Below are 26,054 nucleotides of genomic sequence, written 5' to 3'. Positions count from 1 at the left end.
AAACATTTCACTGTGATCGATCTTGCTAATGTTGCTTTTTTTCAGTATGCCGGTTGATATTGATTCCCAGTACTGGTTTGCTTTTACGATACACCTGGTCTAGACTACCACAAGGGTATTCTCTGCTGCTCTGTAGGACAATTCGAAACAGTTCCAAATACTAATTCAGTATGTTGTTGACATTCCAAATTCAAGATTCACACAAGCTGCTAAAATTCCTAGTAACAGGGCTGCAAGGTCAAACGAGAAACTCCAGTTCAGCCTGATTGAAATTATATATCTAGGCCACAAAATGTATTTGTTATTGTAAACAGTGACTACTTGGCCCATGGCCTAAATCTCTCTGCTAACGATAAGGTTACATGGACAGAGACTGCTGACATGTATTTTCAGAAATTAAAACGAGAACTGACATCAGCCCCGACTTTGGGCCTTCCTGACATTAACAAACCTTTTCTTTTGACTGTGGATCAGAAGGCTGGTTATACGACTGCTGTTCTTCTGCAAAAACATGGTGATAGAAACAGGCCTGTCGCATATTATTCTCAGAGACTTGGTGCTGTCACTAGGGGTCTCCCCCCTTGTCTGCGATCAATTCCAGCAGCTGCTTCTGCTGTGACGGCTTCTGCATCGATCGTTGCTTATCGCCCATTTTTGGTTCCTCATGCAGTAGCTGAAATTCTGCTATAGCAGAAAACTGCTCATTTCTCATCAGCCCGATTTCCGGGTCACTTGTTTACCCAGGCTGGTGAACTTTTTTTTTCCACTCAAATGCACCTGCTATTTGTCCCAAGGTAAAACTGTAAATATTTTCACTGACAGCAGATATGCTTTTGGAGGTAGTGCGATTTCAGAACACTTTGGGAACACAGAGGTTTTCTTACTTCCTCAGGAAAAGCTATTCAATATGGACATTTGGTGCAGAGCCTCATAGAGGCCATTTTTTGCCTACATCTGTTGCAATATGTGAAATTCTGCTGCAAAGGCCACTGCCTCAGCCCCTCCCAACACAACTCTCAGTCTGCACACACAGGCCAATTGTAAATGGGACGGCACCTGCACCTATGGGGTCTGGCTAGGCTCCATGGTTAAACAACATTTACCACGCTATTTGTTTCCCTAATATGCTAAATTGACACATGGACGGGATCATGTGTCAAAAAGGAGGAATGGTAACTTTAATTTCCCAGTGTTTTTCAAGTTATGCATACATTATTTGTGAAAAATGTGTTATTTGTGCTGTAAACAATGCAGGGCGGGGCTCTCTGGTGGGGAGAAGTTACTGGAAGCTTTGTTTCCTGGGATAGGGGTATTGGGTCCGCAAAAAAACAAGAGATCACACGGTACACTGTTCTCCAACTTATAAACTCCTCTCTATTGACAACAGCGGCTGTTAGAACCGAATTGACTGCATTACGGTTGATGGTTATTCAGAATCGTATGGTGTTGGCTCAGCTTACTGCAGAGCAAGGGAGGGTTTGTGTAACGATTGGAGAAAAATGTTTTACATAAATACCGATGGACAAGTGATAGAAATAAGATGATTACAAATATGACCAGGATACCTGATGAACTGACAGAAAGGGAAGTAAATATTATCTTTTTTTATCTTCTGTTTGGGTGGAAGAAAATGTTACTCAGAATCTTTTTGCCTCTCGTTTTAATCTCGATGCTGTTTTGTTGTGACTTGCCACTTATTTTTGTACATTTCTCACACCGCTCAGGCTGTGGTCAGCTAGTACCTACATCTCCGCGTCCTGACCCTGAGTATAACACATTTCTCCTCAAACAACTCCCTGACCTTCCATAAAACACTCTGTATCTGTTTTTGTCTTAGTTCTTAGGGTTTTCAGTCCTTCTTTCCCTCTGTGACCACTGTAGTCTGTTTGTCTTCCCATGCATTCCCACTCATTCATCCCACTTGTTCTTCATTTAGTGTCTCCACTATCACGTTTCATGTTTGTCATGTCATGTTTTATGTTTAGTTATTGTCTTGGTTATGTTATTGTCATGTCACGTATTATGTTAGTCTAGTATGTTTTTATGTTTCATGTCATGTTATTTCATGTTTAGTTGTTGTTACGATTTAATTGTTAGTCTTGCCATGTCATGTTATTGTCATTTCGCAAACTTTTGTCACAATTGATGTTTCATGTTACGTTGTACTGGTCATTGATTAGCATACACTTTTTCAGGTCTTTCTGCAAATCTTGCATTCCTGTTTCTCTCTCTCCCTTTCTGTCACTCACACCCTAATTGTTTCAATTTCCCTTGTCTACTTACTAGTCTACTAATGCTCGATCAGGATTGGGTAATACTAACATTCTAATCATGTGTTCATGTTACCTTACGTTTCTTGTGCATGTCATTTACTAATTTACTAATGCTAGGGCAGGATAGGTTTATTACTAATGATTACTAATTACCTCATTAACTTGTCAATCCTCCACACCTGATTTCCATTCTCTTGCTGCTCTCAAGCTAATTGTCTACACCTGTCTTCACCTGCATATAAAGCTCAGTTTCATGTCTTGTCTTTGTGAAATTGTTGCCTCCTGTTCGTCAGTGCATCTCTTTAGCGTTTTTGTCAAGCCATTGTCTACCCGTTACGATCCAAGCCTGTTTACCGACCAAAGATTATTGACTTCTGTTTTGTTGACCATTGCCTGCCTGTACCACGTCTTTGCCTGCTGTTTTTGTACTTTTGCCCCGTGGAGCAGACTTCGGTCTTGACTCTACCGCCCGCCTGTACTTCTGCCCCGCTGACAGCTTTCCTGGCTAACGGACTTCTTGCATGTGTACCGATTACGAGACTGCCTTCTCCCTCAGTACTGCGCTTTGGTGTTTTGGCTGGATATTACGTGTACGAACATTGCATGCTTCGGACTGGGCTACAGCTGTGTGGTCCGGGGGTTCATTCCCTCCCCGGTACCCAACCTTTGCCGAAGAGATCCGCAAAGTCTTCCAGCACGCATCCAGTGACCAAGAGCCATCCCAGCGCCTGATCGCCCTTAGCCATGGCAGGAAAACTGTGGCAGACCATTCCATCGACTTCCGCACTCTCGCGGCGGCCACCACAAGCCCCCAAGCCCTCCCTGGAGAAGGTGCCCACCCCTTACCACAACCTAGGCATGGTCTTCTCCAAGACACAGGCACAGACACTTCCCCCTCATTGACCTTACGACTGCGCCATCAAGCTGCTACCTGGTTCCACACTCCCCTCAAGCCGTCTCTATAACGTCTCCAGACCTGAAAGGGAGGCCATGGAGAAATACATCTGGGACTGCCCAGCCAATGGACTGATTCACCCATCCTCCTCACCCGTGGGCACCGGATTCTTCTTTGTGCAGACCGACCATAAGAACTTGGCATACCTCCAAAGGGCCAAAAGACTTAATTCACGCCAAACCAAATGGGCACTGTTCTTTGGAAGATTCAATTTCACTCTTACTTACCGCTCAGGTTCTAAGAACGTCAATCCAGATGCCCTATCCCAGCAATTCGACACCTGCTCCGAGCGAGTGTCGCCTGAGAATATCCTCCCGGGTTCCTGCATTGTCGTTTCCGTAACCTGGAAGATTGAGGCGGTGATCCAGAGGGCTCTACGGGAGGAGCCCAATCCCAGGCCCAACCCCGGAGCACGCCTCCACGTCCCCTCAGCTGCTCAGACACAGGTGCTTCAATGGGCTCATTCGTCTCTCCTGTCCTGCCATCCCGGCTTTACCCGCACCTTGGCGGTGCTTAAGCGGAGGTTTTGGTGGAGCTCCATGATCCTTGACACCAGGCGCTTCATCAAGGCATGCACTACCTGCGCCAGAAGCAAGGCCTCCCACCAAGCCCCTGCTGGTCTGCTCCAACCTCTGCCCGTGCCCAGCCAACCCTGGAGCCACATTGGGGTGGACTTCGTTGCCGGACTTCCCCCTTCCGAAGGTAACACCACCATCCTCACCGTGGTGGATCGATTTAGTAAGGCAGCCCACTTCATCCCCTTACCTGGATTACCCACCTCCCAAGGGACTGCAGACGTACTCATAAAGGAAGTGTACCGCAGCCATGGAATTCCCTCAGACATTGTATCTGACCATGGCCCACAATTCATTGGGTAGTTATTTATTCCCTTTCTCATTTTCCTATTCCTCCTCTAGGGCACATCCCTTGCCTCTAGGGATACCCCTAGAACATGTTGGTGGTTATCCCACATCTGGTGAGTAACTTTTGGAACCCCTCTTGGTCCTCTGACCTTGCTCCCTTACAAAGCCACTGTATATATGGTCCCCTTTTCCTTTTTGTTTCAGATTTCTTTTAAAATAAACATTGTCACACTATGCTCAAAAAGCCTGTTCTATGTGCATACAAATTCCAGTATTATACACTAGAAAAAATTGGGAAAATAAAGGTTATGATGAACTCACTTCATACATAATGTTTTCAGTAATGCTGGTCCTTTACAAAGACAGTAATGGCTATTCTTTAATATGTCTCTGTCACTCATTGGTAACGAGGTCTCTCCCAGTCAGCAGGTTAAACATCAGCCTCTATTTGATCACAGCCTGCTACGTTGCTGTGTCTAGACAGAGAACATAGTCAGAGATTATGGAACGGACAGCAGAAGGGATGAAGAAGGAGAGGAAGACCGCAGAAAGGCCATTGGAGGAGAGGGGGCAGTGGGGGAGTAAGGTGGAGTTCCTCCTGGCAGTGGCAGGGAACATAGTGGGGCTGGGAAACGTGTGGAGGTTCCCATACCTCTGCTACAAGAATGGCGGCGGTGAGTGGGTGTAATGTTCCTGAGTTTGAGTTGTCTTTCGTGTTTGTTTTTGTGTTTTTCTCGTTGTTTATTATCATCATTCATATCTGGTTTATTGTTTTCCATTACAGTTATTGCATTCCCGATCCCCTGTTATGTCTGTTTCTGAATGTTCTGAGCCCGAGTCACTCCCCTGTCTGTGTGCTTCACTATTCGGGTGGTTTCGGTAGTTTCCGGGTTTTCAACATTTCTTCCAGCCTCTCGTTCCTTACATCCAGCTTATTTCGCTAGTTATTGTTGTAAAGCACTATTCTTACTAACAACTACTAATTTAGATATTGTACAGTACTAATTATATTAATACACTTACTGTCTGTCAAATGAATAAACTAACAGTTGCTTAATTTGAGTAGTTTAGATTTAATCATGGGACTAACTCACTAACATTATCTCCTATTTTCCATGCTGTTCTATAGCTCCGCCTTCCTATGCTGTCCCTGATTACTTGCTTAGTTTCAGTGAAGTGTTCACACCTGTTTCTTACTATCACTACGTCTCCAACTCCATGCAAATACCCACTCCCTAATCCAGAGACGTATGTCTTCTATGTGGGTCTATGTGCATCCAGTCCACGTTTTCGTCTCCTCTTGTGATTGTATCATTACCCTCTTATGTTTCCCACCTGTTGTCTATTTGTTTAGCCCACCTTTCTCCCGAGCCCCACCTAGGTTATTACGTTCCCTCATGTATGTTAACCTCAGTCTCCGCAGTGTTCCCTGTCAGAATGTTGATTATAATTCAGAGCCTGTTTTATTGAGATTCATAACGACAACCCTTTGCCTTGTTTTTCGAGTTTGCTTTGCCCTATGGTTTTGTCTGCCCTTCTGATTGTTTGGTTTTGGATTATTCGCTACGACTTTGATTTTTGCCTTTGCCCTTCTGTACCTCTGTTTTCTGATTTCCTGGATATCAACCCCTACTTGTTTTTTTGACGTTTCTTTTGCTTTTTGTTTGGCTGTCACATGATCTCTTGGCGTTGAACTTGCACTGAATAAAAGGCAAAGTTTTTTGAATATCCTCTGGTCTGCTTTTGGGTTCTCAGTACCGTACATAATGAGAATATGAATGAGTGTGAGTAGGAGTGTGAATAATCTCTGGTTTTGGTCAAATACCTGTTGTGAGATCTTATCTCATACGTTACCTTTGATTGTGGGTGTGTCTGCAGGAGCGTTCCTTGTGCCATATCTGGTCTTTGTGGTCACCTGTGGGATGCCCCTGTTCCTGCTGGAGACTGCCATGGGGCAGTACACCCAGGAGGGGGCCATCACCTGCTGGAGGAAGCTGTGCCCATTGGCTGAGGGTGAGAGGCCAGAAACCTCTGTGGGCAAATTTGTAAACCTGAGATCACTTTGGCTTTAACAACAGGAAGCAATGGAGAGAAGAGGCAGGTTCACCAGGTACAAGCCTGTGATTAAATGCCCAGCCCTGAGGGGGGCTCCCTCTCAATCCATGTAGAAATCTCCCAGTGTGGCCAGGGGTTCATTTTAATGGTTCTCACATGCAAACCTCACTGCGTATTATATGCAAACTGCGTAGGCATATATTAAAATACAACAATTCTGAAGGGCACTGATGAATGAATGCAGAGTAGTTATTAATTGTGACTCTAGGCTGCTGGAGGGGCTCATCATCTTAAGGCACTATTTTAAGTGTGTGGAATAGCCCAATTTCTGTTTCTGGGTGTCCAGCATCCTTGCAGGGCAGCTCATAATTTGCCGCAATGTCTACACTCAGTGAGCAATTTAAAACAGGTGAACCTCTTGACCACGTGTGCATGCTTTTATGCCTTTAGTTGCTGCCACATGATTGGCTGATTAAATATTTTCATTTACAAGCTAGTGTACAGGTTTACCTAATAGACTACTCAGTGAGTGTATATTACCCAGGCTGGGGTATGGAGAGGTACAAATGGATAATCAGCAGTAGGGGTACCTGCAGGACAGCACTTAGTCTCTATGCAGGAGGGGGATAGAATATTTTCCCAAACTGGGAAAATGCATTTATCATGATTGCAGTTGCAATATTGCTTCTACATCAGAATTGTCAGATGCTCTTCTCCAGAGTGTCTCTCAAAGCAGAAGACATCAGTGTCATGATCAGGAATATAATTACTTAGGCTATACTAATTGAGTGTGTGTGGATGTGTGTGTTTCTGTTTCAGGGATTGGCTATGCAGGTCAGCTGATCCAGTTTTACAGTTGCATGTGTTACATCATCATTCTGGCCTGGGCCCTCTTCTACCTCTACTTCTCCTTCAGCTCCGAGCTGCCCTGGGCCAGCTGCTCCAACACCTGGAACTCAGGTAAAGTATGAAATGTGGTATAACTCCTGCAGAACACACTGACCACAGGCAGAAAGTCCTTCTCTGAGCTACACTAGGCTGGCTACAATAACAATAAAGTTCTCCACCTACAATCCATGGTTGAAGGTACAAAGCATGTATCTAAGCTATACTGGGCTGGCTATAATAACAGCTGAGACAAAATAATCAGCTAACCAATCTATCCTAGTCTGTGCGAAAAGCAAAAAAAAAAAAAAAAAAGGCAAAAGGTCTTCCGCAAGACGTCTCACTACTCTGCTCTTGATTACCTACCCAAAAGCAAACAATTATGTACACAGTGGTCAAAATAATAATACAATGCATATAGGCTGTATAAATCCGCTGCTATACTTGCTGATGGCGAACACCGACTGCAGATGCAAAATCAGTCTTGTCCCAGGATCAGCACAGGTTATATGCCTCAGGGAACCCCCTGCTTCTGGAGATGCACCAATACACCGTTTCAGTCGAGAGACCACAAAGAGAAACAGAACAGCATTAGCATTATTGATCACTGAAGAGGGACGTAACAATGCAATAATGTGTGATATGTGCCAGGTACTGTGCACATATCACACATAAGTCTTAGGCACCTGCTTAACATTCTATACAGATAAGATTATTTCAAAAATAAATAAATGAAAGGTCCTAAATAAACGTACTATACATTTTACATTACATTTTAGTAATTTGGCAGAATAGTTAAAAACTGAATCAAATCAATATTTTTTGTGACCGCCCTTCGGTGTTAAAACTGCATCACTTCTCTGAGATAGCCAACGCTGTCCTGCAGTTCTATAAGACAATCAGCAGGGAGGTTGTTCCAAGCATGTTGGAGAACTAGCCACTGTTCTTCTGCAGACTTCCTTGCTTCTGATCTCAGACAGCCTTTTATGTAAAAAGTAGTCAATTGCTTACAGTAATAAATAACTTTTTAAAATTAAATACAAAAATTTCTCTGTAAAATTTAATCTTTTGGAAAATAAATATTTGGAAATCTCAAATGTGTTCTTTTATACTGTATATACTGTATGTCAGGTTGAAACATTAATTTCCAGTGTTATTGGCACCCTGAAATGAAGAAAAAAAGCTGCATATAATAAACAACACAGATAACAATTTATTAATAATAATAATAATGCATTTTATTTGTAGTGCACTTTACATTTGGAGACCAAATCTCAAAGTGCTACAGGGTAAAAACAAGGAATAAAACACCCAATGGCATGTATAAAATATAAAAACTAAGAAAAAGCTTTAGTAAAGAGGTAGGTTTTTAGCCCTCTTTTAAAAGCATCAGTGGTCTGCGGTGCTCTCAGGTAGTCAGGGAGGGCATTCCACAGGCGGGGAGCAGCCGAGCAGAAGGCTCGGTCGCCCATGGTGCAGAGCTTGGTCTTGTGAGGACGGAGGCGGTTGGTGTTGGCAGAGCGAAGGTTTCGAGTGGAGGGTTCTGGGGTGAGGAGTTCTTTGAGATAGGGGGGGGCATTTCCATAGATGCACTGATGGGTCAGAAGGGATATTTTGTATTCAGTCCGGGAGGTGATGGGGAGCCAGTGAAGTGAGTGGAGGATCGGTGTGATGTGGTCGTACTTACGCACTCTCATCAGGATCCTAGCAGCGCTGTTCTGGATATATTGGAGCCTCAGGAGGCTCTTGCTAGGGATTCCGATGAGAAGTGCGTTACAGTAATCCAGCCTGGAGGAGACAAAGGCGTGGACAAGTTTTTCTGCATCTGGGAGGGTGAGTGTGGGACGGAGTTTAGCAATGTTCCTGAGGTGGAAAAAGGAGGTTTTGCACAGGTGTTTAATGTGGGCCTCAAAGTTTAGGTGGGGGTCAATTTTCACACCCAGGTTGGTGACTATGGATGAGAGGGGAAGGACTTGACCGGAGAAAGAGATGCTGGTAATGGAGGATGAATGAACCTGATGGGGGGTGCCAATTAGGATGGCCTCGGTTTTGGAGCTGTTGAGTTGTAGGAAGTTTGATTTCGTCCACGCCTTTATCTCCTCCAGGCAGGTAGTGTGTGTGGATGATGGAGATGGTGACGGCGGAGCTGCAGAGGGGGGTGAGTCAGTCTTAAGGTACAGTTGTATGTCATCAGCATAGCAATGGAAGGAAATTCCATACTGGCTGATAACACGGCCGAGGGGGAGCAAGTAGAGGGTGAAGAGGACGGGGCCGAGGACGGATCCTTGGGGGACACCACAGGTGACAGGATGGGACCGGGATTTTATCCCTCCCAAAGGGACGTACTCGGTTCTGTCGGAGAGGTATGATTCGAACCAATTCAGAGCAAAGTCAGAGAGGCCGATAGAGTGTAGACGGTTAAGGAGGATGTGATGTCAATGGTGTCAAATGCTGCGGTTAGGTCAAGCAGGATGAGGAGTGAAGGGGAGCCAGCATCAGCCGCCATCAACAGGTCATTAGTGACCCTGACTAGTGCTGTTTCAGTGCTATGGGTGGTGCGGAAGCCAGACTGGAACTTCTCTGCAATGTTATTGAGTTGGAGATGGTCCTGGAGCTGTGCAGCTACCACTTTTTCCAGGACCTTGGAAAGGAAAGGGAGGTTGGAGATTGGTCTGTAATTGGCAAGGACTGCCGAGTCCAAGGTGGGTTTCTTGAGGAGGGGTGTAATGATGGCAGTTTTTAGAACAGAGGGAACGTGGCCAGACTGGAGGGAAAGGTTTATGGTTTTGGTGATCAGGGGACTTATGGCACAAATGCTTGATTTAACCAGAGCGGTGGGAACGGGGTCCAGGGCACAGGTGGAGGATTTCATCGTATTGATGATGTCCTCGACCTCTCGCTGTGTGATGTTGGAGAAACAGCAGAGAGGCTGGGAGATCCCTGGCTGTGGGATGGCAGCGGGGGCAGGTGGAGTGGAGGGGCTGATGAGATGGGACCGGATAGTGTCGACTTTGTTTCTGAAAAAGGTAATGAAGTTATTGCACTGTTCCTCTGTGATGTCTGTGTGTGTGGAAAGTTGCGGTTTGAGTAGTTGGTTTATTGTGGAAAAAAGCTGCTTGGAGTTGCCAGGGCTATTGTTAATTAAGTTGGAATAAAACTGTGACTGTGCGTCTCTGAGGGATTTCGAATAGGCCTTTTGATGGTCTTTGATAGGCCATTTTGTGGACGGTGAGGCCTGTGGCCTTGAGGCGTCGCTCAAGGACATGCCCAGTTGCCTTCATTTTTCGCAGCTCACGGGTGAACCAAGGAGCTGAGCGTGAGAAAGAAACCGTTCTTGTTTTGACTGGGGCGTGGAGGTCCAAGAGACTGGTCAGGGTATTATTGTAAAAAGCCACTGAATCGCTGGCTGATGAAAAATTTGCAGAGGAGAGGTGCTGGAGGTCCAAAATTAAGGCGTCTGTGTTAATGTTTTTGATGTTCCTGAAAGAGATTTGGCGCTTGGGCTTGGTGTGAGGGGGTGGAAATGGCAGCTCCAGTGCAATGACCCTGTGATCAGACACACCCAGGTCGTACACAAGGAGATTGCTGATGGGGGCAGAGTCAGTGATGACCAGATCCAATGTGTGCCCCCTGTTGTGTGTTGGGATGTTGACATGTTGAGTGAGGTTTAGGCAGTCCAGTAATTGTAGAAAGGCAGATGCAGAGTGGCAGGAGGGGGTGTCAACATGAATGTTTATATCTCCGAGAATGATGATATTGGCAGATGTTGTACAGAGGGTTGTGAGAAGGTCATGCATTTCTGGGATAAAGGCAGAGTTTCGTTTGGGTGGGCGGTAGATGAGCAGAATTGTCGTGGGGGAGGGGGGTTTACATTTAAATGCAAGGCATTCGAATGACGAGTGGTTAGGCAGAGAGAGGGGGGACAAATCCAGATCGAAACGGTGGAATACGGCCAGGCCACCACCGCGGCCAGTGCTACGGATTTTTCAATGTATTTGTAACCGGGGGGACAAGCTTTGTTTAAAGTGGTATAGACCCCTGGCTGTTGCCACTTCTCCGTGAGGCACATGAGGTCCAACCCTTTGTCCAGTATGTGGTCATGGATGAAAGTGGATTTGAGGTTGAGGGATTGAATGTTCAATAATTCAATTTTGACGGTAGAAGGAGTAATGAATCTCTGTATGGGGCGAAGAACTGTGAAATCCACTCCTCTTTTTCTGTGCAGCCTGTGCAGTGTGAAATCCTCTCCATGTTTTCTATGCAGACTGGAGTGAGGCAGCCTCACTATGTTTCCAGTGCTGCTACTGAATCCAGGTGCGACGAAGTTCTGATGACTTGTACGAGGTGCGACAGAGCGTGCAGCAGAGCAGATGGAAGGAATTGAATGACCAGGCTGGAAGTAGACAAACTTTTGCCAGGAGCTTCTATGCATGTAACGAAGTCGGCGTAGAAGTCCAAGTTGTTTGCTAACTGAAATGCACGAGGGGGTCGTGCAGTTGTTAAATTCCAGCAGCTGAGAGGGGAAATATTTCAGCATGGTTGGGTTACCCGTTAGCCAGCCAGGCAATCCAGTGCCGCTAGTTGGCTGAAGGGCGGCTAGCGGAGGGCGGCTAGCGGAGGGCTGGCTACTGTGGAGGTAGAAAAACTGCCCAGGGAAATACCTCACAACAGCGCTGGTCGAGACATGAGCTGGAGCGTGGTGGACGTTGAAGTAAACCAGGAGTGCAAGTGATCCGAATATGACTGAAACGGCGGGTTTAGACGGGCGGCAGCAGGTAGGAAAATCCGCACAAAAAGCTCAGTGCACAAAATGCTCAATAAACCACGCTTAAAAACAACTAATAATCTGTAAAAAAGGTCCGTAAAATCAACTATAGAAAGTTAGATCTAGCTCAGGCGGAGAAGCGGCGAACAGTCAACGCCAGCGTCCTCTCCCCTGTAGGATTACCTTATTATTATTCGATTTACGCAGTTTGGAAAATAAAGCTTGTGTCAACAACTGTTATATTTTTTAGTTTACAGCTCTTTTTCTGAAGATTTATCAGGGATGCCAATAATTCTGGAGTACAGTAAGTCATATCAGAAACTGGAGAGTCATCTGAACTGGAAAGGGGGGTCCATCAGCACAAACACAAGGATATCAATAATTCATAAAAGTTCTGCATGAAGGAATAGTGGCGGCACGGATGGTGCAGTGAGTAGCACTGCCGCCTCACAGTAAGGAGGTCCTGGGTTCGAATCCCCGTCGGCCGGGGCCTCTCTGTGCGGAGTTTGCATGTTCTCCCCGTGTCTGCGTGGGTTTCCTCCGGGTACTCCGGTTTCCTCCCACAGTCCAAAGACATGCAGGTTAGGCTGATTGGGATAGGCTCCAGCCCCCTGCGACCCTGTACAGGATAAGCGGGTTCAGATGATGGATGGATGGATGGATGGATGAAGCAATAGTCAAAAACCGACTACTCTCTGTGCTTCAGATCACTGTGTGGATTTCTCCAATCAAAACCTCACTGCAAACTGGACCCAACAGCCCAACAGCTCATCTTCTGCAGCCACCGAGTTTTGGGAGTAAGTCTGCAGGCTGACATCAGTAGGGCTGGGCCTCCTATGAAACCAGAGATTGTGGGTTCAAATCTTGGTGTCAGGATCCTGACCTATTACGTCTGTAAATAAACAGCACCTTTGACTATGAATTTAATTAAAAAGAAAAGACTGTTCATTCTTCTCATGACATTTGGGTGTAAGAAAAATAACTAAATACAGTAGCCTATCCCAGGGATCACAGTCTAGTATGAGACCAGGCACAAAACAGAAATAAATACAGGAATTAAAATGATAAAGAAGAAAAATGTGATAAATACAATGTAGCCGATGCCTTTTTCCTGCTTTTGGGATTTATATCAAAGACAAACTGAACAGCATACGATCCTTTAAAACTTAAAAAAAATAGAAAGATCCTTGTTCTACACTCTAAAACAATAATTACAATAGGAATCCTGTGATTCCATAAAAGTTCTATCTAGTTAAAGTGTGCTTGGGATTGTTCTTTGGATGGGAGTTTTCATGCTTCACAACTTTCATACTTCACGACAGAGGGTTCCATAAAGAACTAAAATGAGTTCCCCTATGGAATCAAGCCAAATAACCTTTTTTTTCTAAGAGTGTACACCTGACCTGATTGGGTGATGCTGAGTTGAGGAAATTATGGAAGGCTCATTATGACAGACTGCCTTATGACAGATTAATTTATGAAAGTGGCCTCATGTTCTTGAAAGGGCTAAGCACTACCATATTATTATCAAAGCATTAGTGGTTTTAGATTCTTGTTAACAAAGCCAAGCATAGGGCGGCCTGTAGTGGAGTGGCTAAGGTACATGACTGGGCCTCGCAAGGTTTGATCCCCGGTGTAGCCACAATAAGATCCACACAGCCGTTGGGCCCTTGAGCAAGGCCCTTAACCCTGCATTGCTCCAGGGAAGGATTATCTCCTGCTTAGTCTAATCAACTGTACATCACTCTGGATAAGAGCATCTGCCAAATGGCATTAATGTAATGTAATGTAATGTAATGCATGACACTATTAGGAGGCAATTCCCCTCGGCCTCTGAATGCCTAAATAACAGATGTTCTCCCCCCCCCCCCCCCCCTCAGGAGACGTGTGCTGCTGATCTCGGGGGGCATTGAGGAGGTGGGCAGCGTGAGGTGGGAGCTGCTCCTGTGCCTCATCACTATGTGGGTCATCTGCTACTTCTGTATCTGGAAGGGGGTGAAGTCTACAGGCAAGGTCTGTCCCCGATTTATAGCTCATTATCCATGTTGTTTAAAAACCGTTTGCCTCATCATCACTGAAAAGGATGATGATTGTTCTGGTTATTCAAATGTGCAAAGAAAGAACAAACCTGTACATTGGTTTTCATAATTAATGTAGCAGCTTCAGGTAATCTGATTTCACGGATGAAGTGTACACTATAATGGCAATAATGTGAAACCTTGGATGATTGTGAAAGTAAAATGGATCTGAGTCCCCGCCCCTAATACAATTAGCCTTACTACCTACTTGCAGAGCAGTCTGTAAGTATTTGGACAGTGACATATTTTTTTTGTGTTTTCTATGTACTCAAGCAAACAAACATCACTAGAGTGCCATCATGTACATTCCACTTTTTGGCCTGAAAAAAACCCTTGGTTGCTTTGGCAGTATTTTACATTACATTACATAAATGACATTTGGCAGACACTCTTATCCAGAGCGACATACAACAAAGTGCAAAGTGCATACCCATAACCAGGGATAAGCGCGCTGAAAGACCCTAGAGGGAAGTACAATTTCAACTGCTACCTGCACAACAAAGATAAGGGCCTATTTGATCATTTTTTATTCTTTTCTTTTTTTTTTTTTTTGGATCATTGTCCTGCGGCATGATGAAGTGTAATCCAATCAGTCAATCAGTTTTCATGCATATTCTTGGAGCAGATAAGATGTTTCTTTATATTTTGGCATTCATCCAGCAGTGACATCATCAATGAACACAAGTTGAGGCCATACATACCCAAGCCATAACACCATTGGGGGGGCCTCTCCATGATGTGATATTTTCTACAGGTGTTATGATTAAACCCCTTGTTCCATTTCTCATATCCAGCATGGCATGTATTGCATGTGTGGGGAAATTCAAAGGTATGAATTCCCTGTGTTCTTTATTGGGGAAATGAGAATGGACAGGTCCCACAGTTGACAGTGCATGTCGGAGCACAAACCAAGCATGAAGTCAAAGGAATTGTCTGTAGACTTCCGAGACAGGATTATCTCGAGGCACAAATCTGGGGAAGGGTACATTTCTGCTGCTTTGAAGGTCCCAATGAGCACAGTGGCCTCCATCCTCCGTAAATGGAAGAAGTTTGGAACCACCAGGACTCTTCCTAGAGCTGGCCGCCCGTCTAAACTGAGCAATCGGGGGAGAAGAGCCTTAGTCAGGGAGGTGACCAAGAACCCGATGGTCACTCTGTCAGAGCTCCAGCGTTCCTCTGTGGAGAGAGGAGAACCTTCCAGAAGGACAACCATCTCTGCAGCAATCCACCAATCAGGCCTGTATGGTAAAGTGGCCAGACGGAAGCCACTCCTCAGTAAAAGGCACATGGCACTTGTCCAATTAAAGATGAAAGTCTGCAATTTGACCACATAGTGATTGTTTTATTTCAACTGTTGTTTGCTGGCGTACAGAGTGAAAACCACAAAAAATGTGTAATTCTCAAAATACTAATGGACTGCACGGTATGTAAGTATAATTATGTTTTAGTGACGTTATTGTGTTTTCAAAATGTAGTACCAGCAATTTCCAAAATTCTTATTGAACTTAGCAAGTAGCAAGTAAACTTGGTAGTTTTTAATTATGTGCCAAGGTAAGCAAAATTAACCAATAACTTATGACTGTAACACATGGCTCTCTTTCTTGCCAGGTGGTTTATTTCACAGCTACATTCCCATACGTGATGCTTTTGGTGTTGTTGATACGAGGGCTAACTCTACCTGGAGCTCTGCAGGGGGTGGAGTTCTACCTGTACCCTGACCTCTCTCGCCTGGCAGACCCACAGGTAAGTACTCCATAACACCAGCTGCACCCCATCACCTTGTCACAGTAAAATGTCTCTCCTTATTTCCCCCAGCCAAGGAACAAATTCATTCTTTAAAACCCAATGTCTTGTTTGTAATGTCACTGCAGGTGTGGATGGAGGCAGGATCTCAGATCTTCTTCTCCTACAGTGTTGGAGCGGGTACTCTGACTGTGCTGGGTAGCTACAACACCTATAACAACAACTGCTACAAGTAAGGACAAGCTTACCCACAGTACACTAGGGCAGAAATGCAGAGGAAAACAGTCAGGTTCTTAACCATAAATATGTAACTCTTTGTCCAGTGAAATAAAGAGATTTTCACATGGAACTTTTGCAATACAATGCTGAGATATACAGTCAGGACAATATATTTGTTTTTTTATTATTTTTGTTTGGCGGTGAATGGATTCACTTTAGTCTTTTGTTGGTTAAGTGTCCAACACACCTTGTTCTCAAGGCCTTAATTGGCTGCTGATTGAAAGGAAACCTGCAAATACCTGCAGACACTACTGCCCTCCAGGACTGGAGTTTGACGCACCTGCTTTAGGTCATTCATACATACAGCATGCACTAACCTATCAAACGGGGAGAAATATCAACCCCACCAATACCGAGCAGCAGATCCAAATAACGGGTGGAAACTGGGGTGGTGGAGGGTGAGCGCAGTTATGTTGTCAGGTTCTGTCTTTTTCTCTGATCTGTTTTATCTGTTTTAACAGTCCCCAGCATTTTTGCCTTTCGTTACCTCTGTGCTTTCCGTAATCCTTTTCCTGCTCCATTCACCTTCATCCATTTGTTTCGGCTGTGCCCCATTTCGTGTCTCCGGCTCCCCACTCCTTATATGTACTTCCTTCCTGTCTCCTGTCATTGATTCCACCTGTTTCTCGTTTTGTTAGTAGTATATTTAAACCTCTCCTTTTCTGTTTCTTGTTGCTAGTTTGTCTTTCTATTAACTACCCTGGTTCTAGCTTCCTCTACCCCATTTCTGTGCCCTGCCCTGCCCTGCCCTGCCCTTGCATGCCTGGTTTTCGGACTCTGTGTTTTGGTTTTTGTTCTTGTCCCTTCGCTTGTTCAGGCTTCCTGGTTTTTGAACTCTCCTGTTTCCCAATTACGCTATGTCTACCCCATATGTACCTGTCTGCTTGGATCACGACCATTGCCTGTTTGTGGATTACATTTCGGAACGTTTGGTCATTAAACCCGGTCTTCTTCACATCATTCCTGAGTCTGCTCTTGGTTCTCCATTAGCAATGCCCTCTCCTGAGCTCAAAACTTTCCTTTAATCATTGAGCTCAACCTGTTTTCATTTGTTTCTTTTGAATAACAAACGTGCCAATGATAGGACAAATCAATTGGCAAGTACCATACAGCTTCTTCATATTAAGTCATGAATTAAATCCGTTTTAATCACTAAGTAGCCTAGCCCGCACTGATAAAAATTGACTATTTTCTAACGTGTTAGCTTTCAGAATAACCAGCAATAACAAAACCTGCACTTCAAAATTGTTTACAATCTAGGCAATGCATTGCAGATCTTTTCCACTCTAGTCTCGAAAAGAGGAACAAGAAAACAGATTGAGATCAAGGATTAGTTTGTGCCCCACCCATTTAGAGTTCACAAGTGATTAGTTATGTGTGCATGCAATTGGTTGCGTCTGAGAAAATGTAGTGATGTACTGTATGTATGTGATTGGCACAGTATGAGAACATGTACACTGTAGTTGCTGAGACTGGCTAATGGTCTTCTGCAGCAAGTTTCCTGACTGATCATATTTCATCCATGATGCTCATTTATCACTTTGTCCAATGCAATGCTGAGATACCCACACTTATCCTGGATGCCACTTAACAGCAAACATTTCATTTCACTTTTAATGAAACATGGGTAGCAAATTATTTTAGCCTCCTGGTGGTGTTTCTACAGGGACAGTTTATGGCTGTGTCTGCTGAACAGCGGGACCAGCCTGGTGGCAGGATTTGCGGTCTTTTCTGTGCTGGGGTTCATGGCACATGAGCAGGGTGTCCCCATAGAGGCAGTGGCAGAATCAGGTACTGAAGCTCTTTATACTGTAGGGATGCACTGATCAATTAGCCTGCAACTGATATTCCCCTGAAATATGCAATTGGGGAATGACAATTTTCTTTTATAGAGGCCAATATTCAAGCAACCAAATTCTCGGGTGGGAGTTGCATTGCTTTTAGCTGGAAGCATTTAAGCAGCTGGAAGCATTTACATGCTGTTATATTTGCCAAAGTTACAAAGTACTGCCAGGGTTCCCAAGATTTTGCACAGGAAAAACTTTTTATTATTATTTTGAAACTGTAAAACATTTAAATAAAAGGTAATCTTGCTGCAAAATTTGAATAACTGTGTCATGTTTAACTTGGTACCATTTAGAAGTCAGGTTGGCTTCTGTGAACCCAAAAAGCAGATCGGCCAGCGGGTTCAGCTCAGCCAAGCACAGATTGTGTGTGCATACTTCTCTGCAGGCAGTTTTTTGTGTCACATGCCATGACACACCCCTGGGAGGAGGGGACGGGCTGGACACAGGGAGATATGGAGCTTCTAGATTGCACTGCTGTTTAATTAGCAGCCAGCCGATTCTGGAAGACGCGAGAGCACACGCTCAAATGGAGGAATAAACTGAACGATAATAACGAAAGATATAAACGAAAATTAAGCGGACTTGCGTAGCTTTACAGCTGACTTGGGCTTGTAGCTTTTCAGCTCTCATTTGTCTTGAACACAGCTCTTTCTGACATGGTTCCCCAGTCTCAGCCGCCTACTGTGGAAAGAGCACACATTTTAACAGCCTGGACTAATTCACACACAACATCGTCCAGGTGTGTGCCTACCTAACATCAGATTACCCTGCCTCCTTCCCGCAAATACCAAAGTATTTTTTATCAAATCTATCTGTTGCTATATTACTGAGCTAGCTAATCTGCCTCTGTTAGTCCTTTAGTTCTAAAGGCTGTTGCCTTCCAAGCGTCACAGACCTTGGGCTATTCAGTGACTGATTGTGGTAGACTAGCGCCATCTACAGTATATGGAGTGAAACTGTTCTATTCCTTCGTACTCACTACCCTCCTGTCTTTCCCTCCAATGTTATCCGCTGTTGTAACTTTTACTATTTGTAACATACAACAGTATGATTCACACTCACTTGTTTGTTAAAAGTATGCCTGAAATACGCAACAATACAGTGTTGAATTGTCGTTGCCATTCACTCAATACATCAAACAAAATAAACAAATCCAAGCTCCATTGCAGCTCTAAAAATATTCCCTGCTCCCAGGACCTGGTCTGGCATTCATTGCGTACCCTCAAGCAGTAGCAATGATGCCCCTACCTCAGCTGTGGGCCGTCTGCTTCTTCATTATGATCATCCTGTTGGGCCTGGACTCTCAGGTAATCAGTTTCCTGGCTGCTGGTCACCACTCCTGGCTGCTGAGTCTGATACTGCTGCCACTACTAATGTCTGTGGCCCTGCTTAACATCAAGTAAAGCTGTGCTGACCTTGCCAGGGTTAGCTGGGTTACCAGAGAGCACAGCAGGATTACTTGCCAAACTAACTGGACAACATTTCATAATTCATAAAGATGTATTTGTGGATAGTTTCTTGCAAGCAGGAAAACGGTAATTAAACATTAATGTGTGTAAATCTTTTTTTCTCTCTCTCCCCCCTTGCTTTATTTTTCTTTCCTACTTCTCCTTTCCTCCCTCTGCCTCTCTCTGGTGAACTTTGGGGCATTTGATCAGTTTGTGGGGATGGAGGGCTTGATCACATCTGTGACGGACTTGTTTCCCAAGGTACTACGTAAGGCCAAAAACAGAGCGATCTTCCTCCTGCTCTTCTGCCTCACCTGCTTCGTCTTGCAGCTGGTGATGGTCACACAGGTGAGAACTGGGGTGAGAAAGAAATACATTTCAATATACACTATTAGTTTAACCAGAGGTTGCCCTGTAACAACGGTTAATGAAATAAAATGGTTAATGTAGTAAAAGTGGTTAATGTAATAACCTTGTCCTCTTTAAAGGGACAATAGGTAAGATTTTTGTGTTGAAACATTGTTACAAGACCATTGCAAATCCCGTCCTATCGTTGAAAATGGCTCACTGACATGTTGACTCACCCTCTACCTGTGTTTATAGTCCTTAAATTCTGGTTTCAAAATATACAGGCCGTCACTGTACCAAAACACTGCTGTATAATAATTCAAGCTCATTGGATGAAAAATGGTTCTAATTGCCACAGCAAATGGCATGGGGGCTTATTCAGATTGCCTGTGTGTAGCTGCCCAAATTGCACTCCAGACAAGCTATCACTGAAACTGTATACTATTGCTTATTATCCAAGCAAAGACTACATATCTAGTTATGAAACAATACCAGTTTGCTATTGGTAGCAACAAGCAAATTAGCCATAGTTAACTCAACAAATTTACAAATATCCGCCTGGGATACTCTTTGAGAAACTTATCTGAGGACCTGGTAGGCTTAACAGATGGCCAGTGTCATTGAAATTATGATTTGCACTGGTACAGTTTGTAATCTCGACCAGAAAATATAATGTCCAGTCAGCGTAATTGATTGAAAAAAATGTCCCATTAGTTTGTAATGAATTTGCTCCTGGCCAGGCCACGGTGGCAAACAGGACAGAGCAGTGCATATATCCTTCTCCCCAGTGACTTCTGAATAAGACCCTGAGATACCTGAACTCCTACGGCAGTTGCTCCCCCTTCACTTGAAGGGGAAAATCCATCTTTTCTCTGGAAAGGATTATGCCCTCCGATTTGGTGGTTCTGATCCCAGCCTCATCATACTCAGCTCGGTCACAGTACGATAAGGCCAAAAGGATGACATCTTCTGCTCACAGCAGAGATGCTGCCCACTTGTCCTGAAGCGCATACACTCCAGACCATGGTAGAGCCTTACCTAAGTTGCTCTGGTACCAACTGCACACTTATGAATGTAATTGTTTTTTAATTCATTCATTCATTCATTCATTATCCTAACCCGCTTTTCCTGAACAGGGTCGCAGGGGGGCTGGAGCCTGTCCCAGCATACATTGGGCAAAAGGCAGGAATACACCCTGGACAGGTCGCCAGTCCATCGCAGGGCACACACACCATTCACTCACACACTCATACCTATAGGCAATTCAGACTCTCCAATCAGCCTAACCTGCATATCTTTGGATTGTGGGAGGAAACCAGAGTACCTGGAGGAAACCAACACAGACACGGGGAGAACATGCAAACTCTGCAAACTTATTTTTTATTTTTTATCCTTGCTGTTTGTTACGGACAAGCCACGACAAGCACAGAAGTTCAATAACATAATACCACTAGTGTTCAGATCAGAGAGGCGACTCCTTAAAATCACACCCTTCCAAGTTGCACAGTCTTCACCAAAGTGGGCATTGAAGTCTTTTCCAGCCCCTCGCCAAGAAGGCGGCCTGTAGCGTAGTGGTTAAGGTACGTGACTGGGACCTGCAAGGTCGGTGGTTCGATCCCCGGTGTAGCCCCAATAAGATCCGCATCCAGTCGCATTGAGGTGACCCTCTCATCCACTGCAGTAAACTAAAATGAATGGTTACTAGCCAGAGACTCATGAGCATCCCTACTCTCGCCCCATGTCTCACCCTGGACAACTCCTTAGTAGGAGAGAGCTCGCCCCTATGAAGCCAACAGTGTGTGTGGAGTTGAGCTCAGCTTTATCCAGTTGGCACCTTTAACTTCTTGCACCAGCTGTGCTGATCCCACATTTGGGGTGAGCCCAGCTGAGGTATGTGGGCTTCCCAGCTACCAGGCACCTGTGGACACCACCCCCATGGGTGCCGGTAACCCTGTTCTGGGTAGGATGAACTGAATCTTAACCCTTTTTACCATTCAGTGTTTTGATCCTGTTCATCTGGTTCTTCAGCCCACTCCTGTTCAAATTGAGAGACCCCACTTTTGTAAACCCACGACGACATAGCTGTACGGATCATACAGTGCAGTCTGTGAGTATTTGGACAGTGACATATTTTTTGACATAGTTAGTGACATATTTCTCCAGCAAACAAACAGTTGAACTAAAGCAACCAGAATGTGGTTAAAGTGTCAACATTTAGCTTTAATATGAGGGGTTGTACATTCATACTGGGTGAACAGTGTAGATATTGCAGGCCCCCTAGGGGACCAAAAGTAAGACAATTGGCTGCATAAGTAATTGTTTAATTTAAAATTCAATGCGCTGGAGTACAGAGCCAAAACAAAAACAAAACAAAATAAAAATGTTTCACTGTCCAAATACTCACAGACTCTACTGTCGGATTTTGCAAGCCTTTCCGCCACCACCAGGCAATGATCTGAGAAGGGCGGTCATTTTCTGGTGTTCCTGTACTCCTGTTCCTGACTCTGTTTGAGCCTTCTTCTAATACTTGATTTGATGTGAGACAGGAATTTTGGCAGGTTATTACATTAACAGTTGAGGTATTACATTATCCGTCAAAAAAAAGTTAAAAAGTTATTATGTTAACGGTTCAAGATTTTTTATTACATTAACCGGAAGTTACTACATTAAAAAGGACAAAGTTATTACATTAACTGTTTTTATTACATTAAATGTTCATTACTTTGACCATTGTCACATGCCCATATATTGCAGACTCCTTTGGCATAATCTATGTGGCTACATGCCTCATGATAACCAGAATTCCAGATCTCACACAAAGCACACCGTGTCTTCCTGACCTGACTTCAAATATCTACTCTTGTAATTCCCCTGCTATCCACCAGGGGGGGATGTATGTGTTCCAGCTCTTCGACTACTATGCCAGCAATGGGGCCTGTGTGTTCTTCCTGTGTGTGTTTGAAGTTCTGCCCATGGGCTGGCTGTTTGGTGAGTACAGGAATTTGCTTAGGAGTTTACTTACAGTTGGCTGTATTAACACATGACTGCACAACATGCGACATGGCTCAGGCAGTAAGAGCAGTGGTCTGGCAGTCGGAGGGTTGCCGGTTTGATCCCCCGCCCGGGCTGTGTCGAAGTGTCCCTGAGCAAGACACCTTACCCCCAAATGTTCCTGATGAGCTGGTCGGGGCCTTGCATGGCAGCTAATCGCCGTCGGTGTGGGAGTGTGTGTATGAATGGGTGAATGGAGAAGCATCAATTGTACAGCGCTTTGGATAAAGGCGCTATATAAATGCCTGCCATTTACCATTTACAAAACACTGTACCTTTCAACAAACTGAATCTTTCCAATCCAAAACTCTGGAAATAAAAAGAGAATAATGGCAACAAATGGGAATGGGTTATGAACATGAAATGATAAGAGTACTCGCAATCCACAGAAGAGGTAATGAAAATGACATTATTCATAAAACTAATTAAAAACAGTATGAAATTCTCTGTTCATGTCAAGGCATAGAAAAACACAGTCTGCTTAAAAAATGAAGTTGCCTGGTTTTTTTCTCAGTTGAGGTTCCCTTTATACACAACACTACACTCACCGTTATTCCTGTTTGCCCTGGAGCAGGGGCGGAGCGCATGATGGATGTGATCGAGGACATGACCGGGGAACGGCCCAGCCTCATCTTTAAGCTCTGCTGGCTCTACTTCACCCCACTGGTGACCCTGGTGAGTTTGACTCACCCCCACTGTGGGATGTCCAGAGACAGAGCATCTGCCTGACTCACTTATTACAGGAAAACCTCATCATTGCACAACTCAAGCATGTTGCAATTCAGATTTAATAAAACTGCAAACTTCATACAAATTAATGGGAATTACAGCACTTGTAACCTATCGGGTCACAAGCAAGATGTTTGGTGCAGAGGAAAACTAGATTTCATTGGCTGAAGCTTAATTGAATTCAACTGTCTTGTGAATGAAGTGGGCTAGATATTCCAGGATTTTGTTCCTCCAACAATGAATAAAAACACGTAAAATGGCTTGTCATTTGCGAAGTTGTAATTTTACTTCATCTGATGCAATTATAAACTCATTCACACATATATATTCACACAATAATCTAGCTGCCAAAGTGACCAAAGATCATGTGAAAGTTTACTTTTCATGTCAGAAAACCACGATTTCACATTAATATATTTATATATTCATATCTGAAAAGAAAATGTATTTTGTGAATTGGGAATTTTCACACGTGATTGGCTTTTTTGTGCATATGAATGAAATAGGTTACCCTTTCCTGCTCTCATCTTATAAGTGGGATTATTTTTATCATTCATATGTGTAGGCTACTCTGCCAGTCTCCAAGTGCAGGGAAGAACAGACATTTGGATTCAGCCCAAATGTCGAGTCTTCCTCGCACTTGCAGACTGACTGACTGGCTTAATGGGCACGCTCCCGTGAAGTCCGTAGTGGCTAAGGCTGCCAAATTCAAGCTCAGGCACAGTTTCATGCAGACTTCCAGAGAGTCCACTCGGGTGCCGACATCATCAGATATACCAGTGGGAATAGGGTACGGATGTGACGATATGAAAGACGTCAAGGAAGCAAAGGCAAAAAAATGGGACAGTGAAATAATTTTATAACCTGTTCCATAATATGTAGAACCTGAGACAGAGTTTGCAAAGACGAGCTGTTACAAAGTAGCTGTAGCACACCTAGTCATATAATAATATTTAAAAAATCAGATCATGCATAGGCTACACAGCATAAAGCAAAGTTTTTTTCATCCTTTCTCGGCCATCTGTTTAGATTGCCTGAAATGTAATTCTGTGGTCCTTGTAAGGTATTTTTGGGGCGTCAATTTATGATAATCATAAGTTCAGGACATGCACTTTTTGTTTATGATCGATTGGTATGTGAAGAAACGCTATGTTTACTCATTTGATAAATCCAGCGGAATTTGTTCGTTTGTTTCCGAACACACATAAATTTGCACACAGATTTACAAAAATATTGATAAATGAGGCCCAAGGTGTGCATATTATTACCAGATTGTTGATTAAACATTTAAGTGCCTGCACACACAAAACCTGGCAGTTCTGTAGGTGAAAATGCTTTGTTAGTGAGAGAGGTCAGAGGTCAGCAGTTCAAGCAGACAGGAGAGTGACAGTACCTCAGATAACCATGCATAACAACAGTTACGCATCTCTGCGTAACTGCATAAACATGACCCAATTTAAACGACTGAATTCTGCTGTACAGACAATTTCATGTCATTTCTACTTCTATGACACAATGGCAGCATGGTGTGTGTAACATTAATAAAACCTTCCACTCTTCCTCCTCTCCCGTAGGGATCCTTCATCTTCTCTCTGGTGAAGTACCAGCCCCTGACCTTTAACCACTGGTATGTGTATCCAGACTGGGCGTACGTGCTGGGCTGGCTGCTGGCCCTCTCCTCTGTTGTACTGGTGCCGGGGTGGAGTGTGGTCAAGCTCTCCATCAGCACTGGCACTCTCAGACAGGTGAGGCCTGGATCCCATGTCTCCACAGCTGTGCAGAAAGGGGTCATTCAAGCAATATCTCTGGGGTTTCTCTTTTTTTTATAAAATGTAATTTTCAATATTTCATAGATCCTTGGCATTGTTATTTATGTAGTAGTTAGATTTCATATCTCTTCATATCTCTATTTCATATCTCTATATCTCCATTCTCCTCTGACGTTGTGCCTCAGACCGTTATTATTTTTCTGCCGACAGCGATTGTCTCATCTGTGTCACCCTGATGATGACCTGCCCCTGACCCGGAAGCAAATGGCAGAGCGGGGGAATGCAGTTTCTGCTACAGAGCTGGAAGAGTTCAGGACCAACTAATTAATACTTGGCACACAAAGCATGGAGGGGGGGGGGGGGGGGGGGGGTGCTTACCAACACACAATTGGAAATTGAAGTGTTATAAGTGTGCATTTGAAAATCATGATCTAGATTACTGATTCTAGAGGGTAGTTCTTCTCAGGTATGGCTTTACAGTTACACAAATAACCAACAGTGGTATGCAGAAGAGCATCTCTGAACACACAACGCATCATAACTTTAAGTGGATAGGCTACAGCAGTAGAAGTCTAATAAATACCTAATAAAGTGCTCGGTATATACCTGTGTCTATACCTGTCTGTTTTGTTCATTTGTTGCCAGATTGTAATGTGCTCCTGCCATTCCCTCCAGTATTTTTCCTGTCTCATCTTCTCGTGTCCTGACCCCTTTTGTTTCCGACCACTGCCTTTTGGATTTCCCTTCGTGTTCGTGTTTGACCCACTGTGCTTGGACTCTGTTTGGATTAGCGGCTTGTGCTTTTGGATTTTGCTTCTGTTTATCTGCCTGTTTGGACTGCCTTACTGTTATCAACCTTCTGCCTGTGACCACGACTACGTTTTTCTTTGTTATATCTGTCTGCTTCTTTACCAAACCTCTGCCTCTATTATCGTTTACGAACTGCCTAGTTGGCTATATACCTGT

The 26,054-nt window shown here is 44.2% G+C and overlaps 1 protein-coding gene across 1 annotated transcript; it reads left to right on the top strand.

Moving 5' to 3' along the window:
- The first annotated feature begins 1,422 nt into the window (after nucleotides 1-1,422).
- Nucleotides 1,423-25,412, top strand: LOC133108239 (sodium- and chloride-dependent GABA transporter 2-like). The gene is made up of 18 exons (XM_061217709.1): nucleotides 1,423-1,438; nucleotides 2,898-3,104; nucleotides 3,463-3,674; nucleotides 3,852-3,879; nucleotides 4,652-4,765; nucleotides 5,970-6,104; nucleotides 6,966-7,106; nucleotides 12,503-12,593; nucleotides 13,677-13,809; nucleotides 15,483-15,617; nucleotides 15,746-15,849; nucleotides 17,563-17,687; nucleotides 18,938-19,050; nucleotides 19,402-19,539; nucleotides 22,425-22,527; nucleotides 23,165-23,265; nucleotides 24,894-25,064; nucleotides 25,299-25,412. The coding sequence occupies exons 1-18, from the start codon at nucleotides 1,423-1,425 to the stop codon at nucleotides 25,410-25,412; spliced, it is 2,181 nt and encodes a 726-aa protein (XP_061073693.1).
- The last annotated feature ends 642 nt before the right edge of the window (nucleotides 25,413-26,054 follow it).

Source organism: Conger conger, chromosome 13, assembly GCF_963514075.1.
Source record: "Conger conger chromosome 13, fConCon1.1, whole genome shotgun sequence".
Taxonomy (NCBI): Eukaryota; Metazoa; Chordata; class Actinopteri; order Anguilliformes; family Congridae; genus Conger; species Conger conger.
This window is presented reverse-complemented; position numbering and strand designations above follow the sequence as displayed.

Excerpts from the sequence above, each read along its gene's own strand:
- LOC133108239 (XM_061217709.1), top strand. Across the intron at positions 12,594-13,676 it reads GCAGCCACCGAGTTTTGGGA|GAGACGTGTGCTGCTGATCT; the intron begins GTAAGTCTGCAG and ends CCCCCCCCTCAG. Across the intron at positions 17,688-18,937 it reads AGAGGCAGTGGCAGAATCAG|GACCTGGTCTGGCATTCATT; the intron begins GTACTGAAGCTC and ends CCCTGCTCCCAG.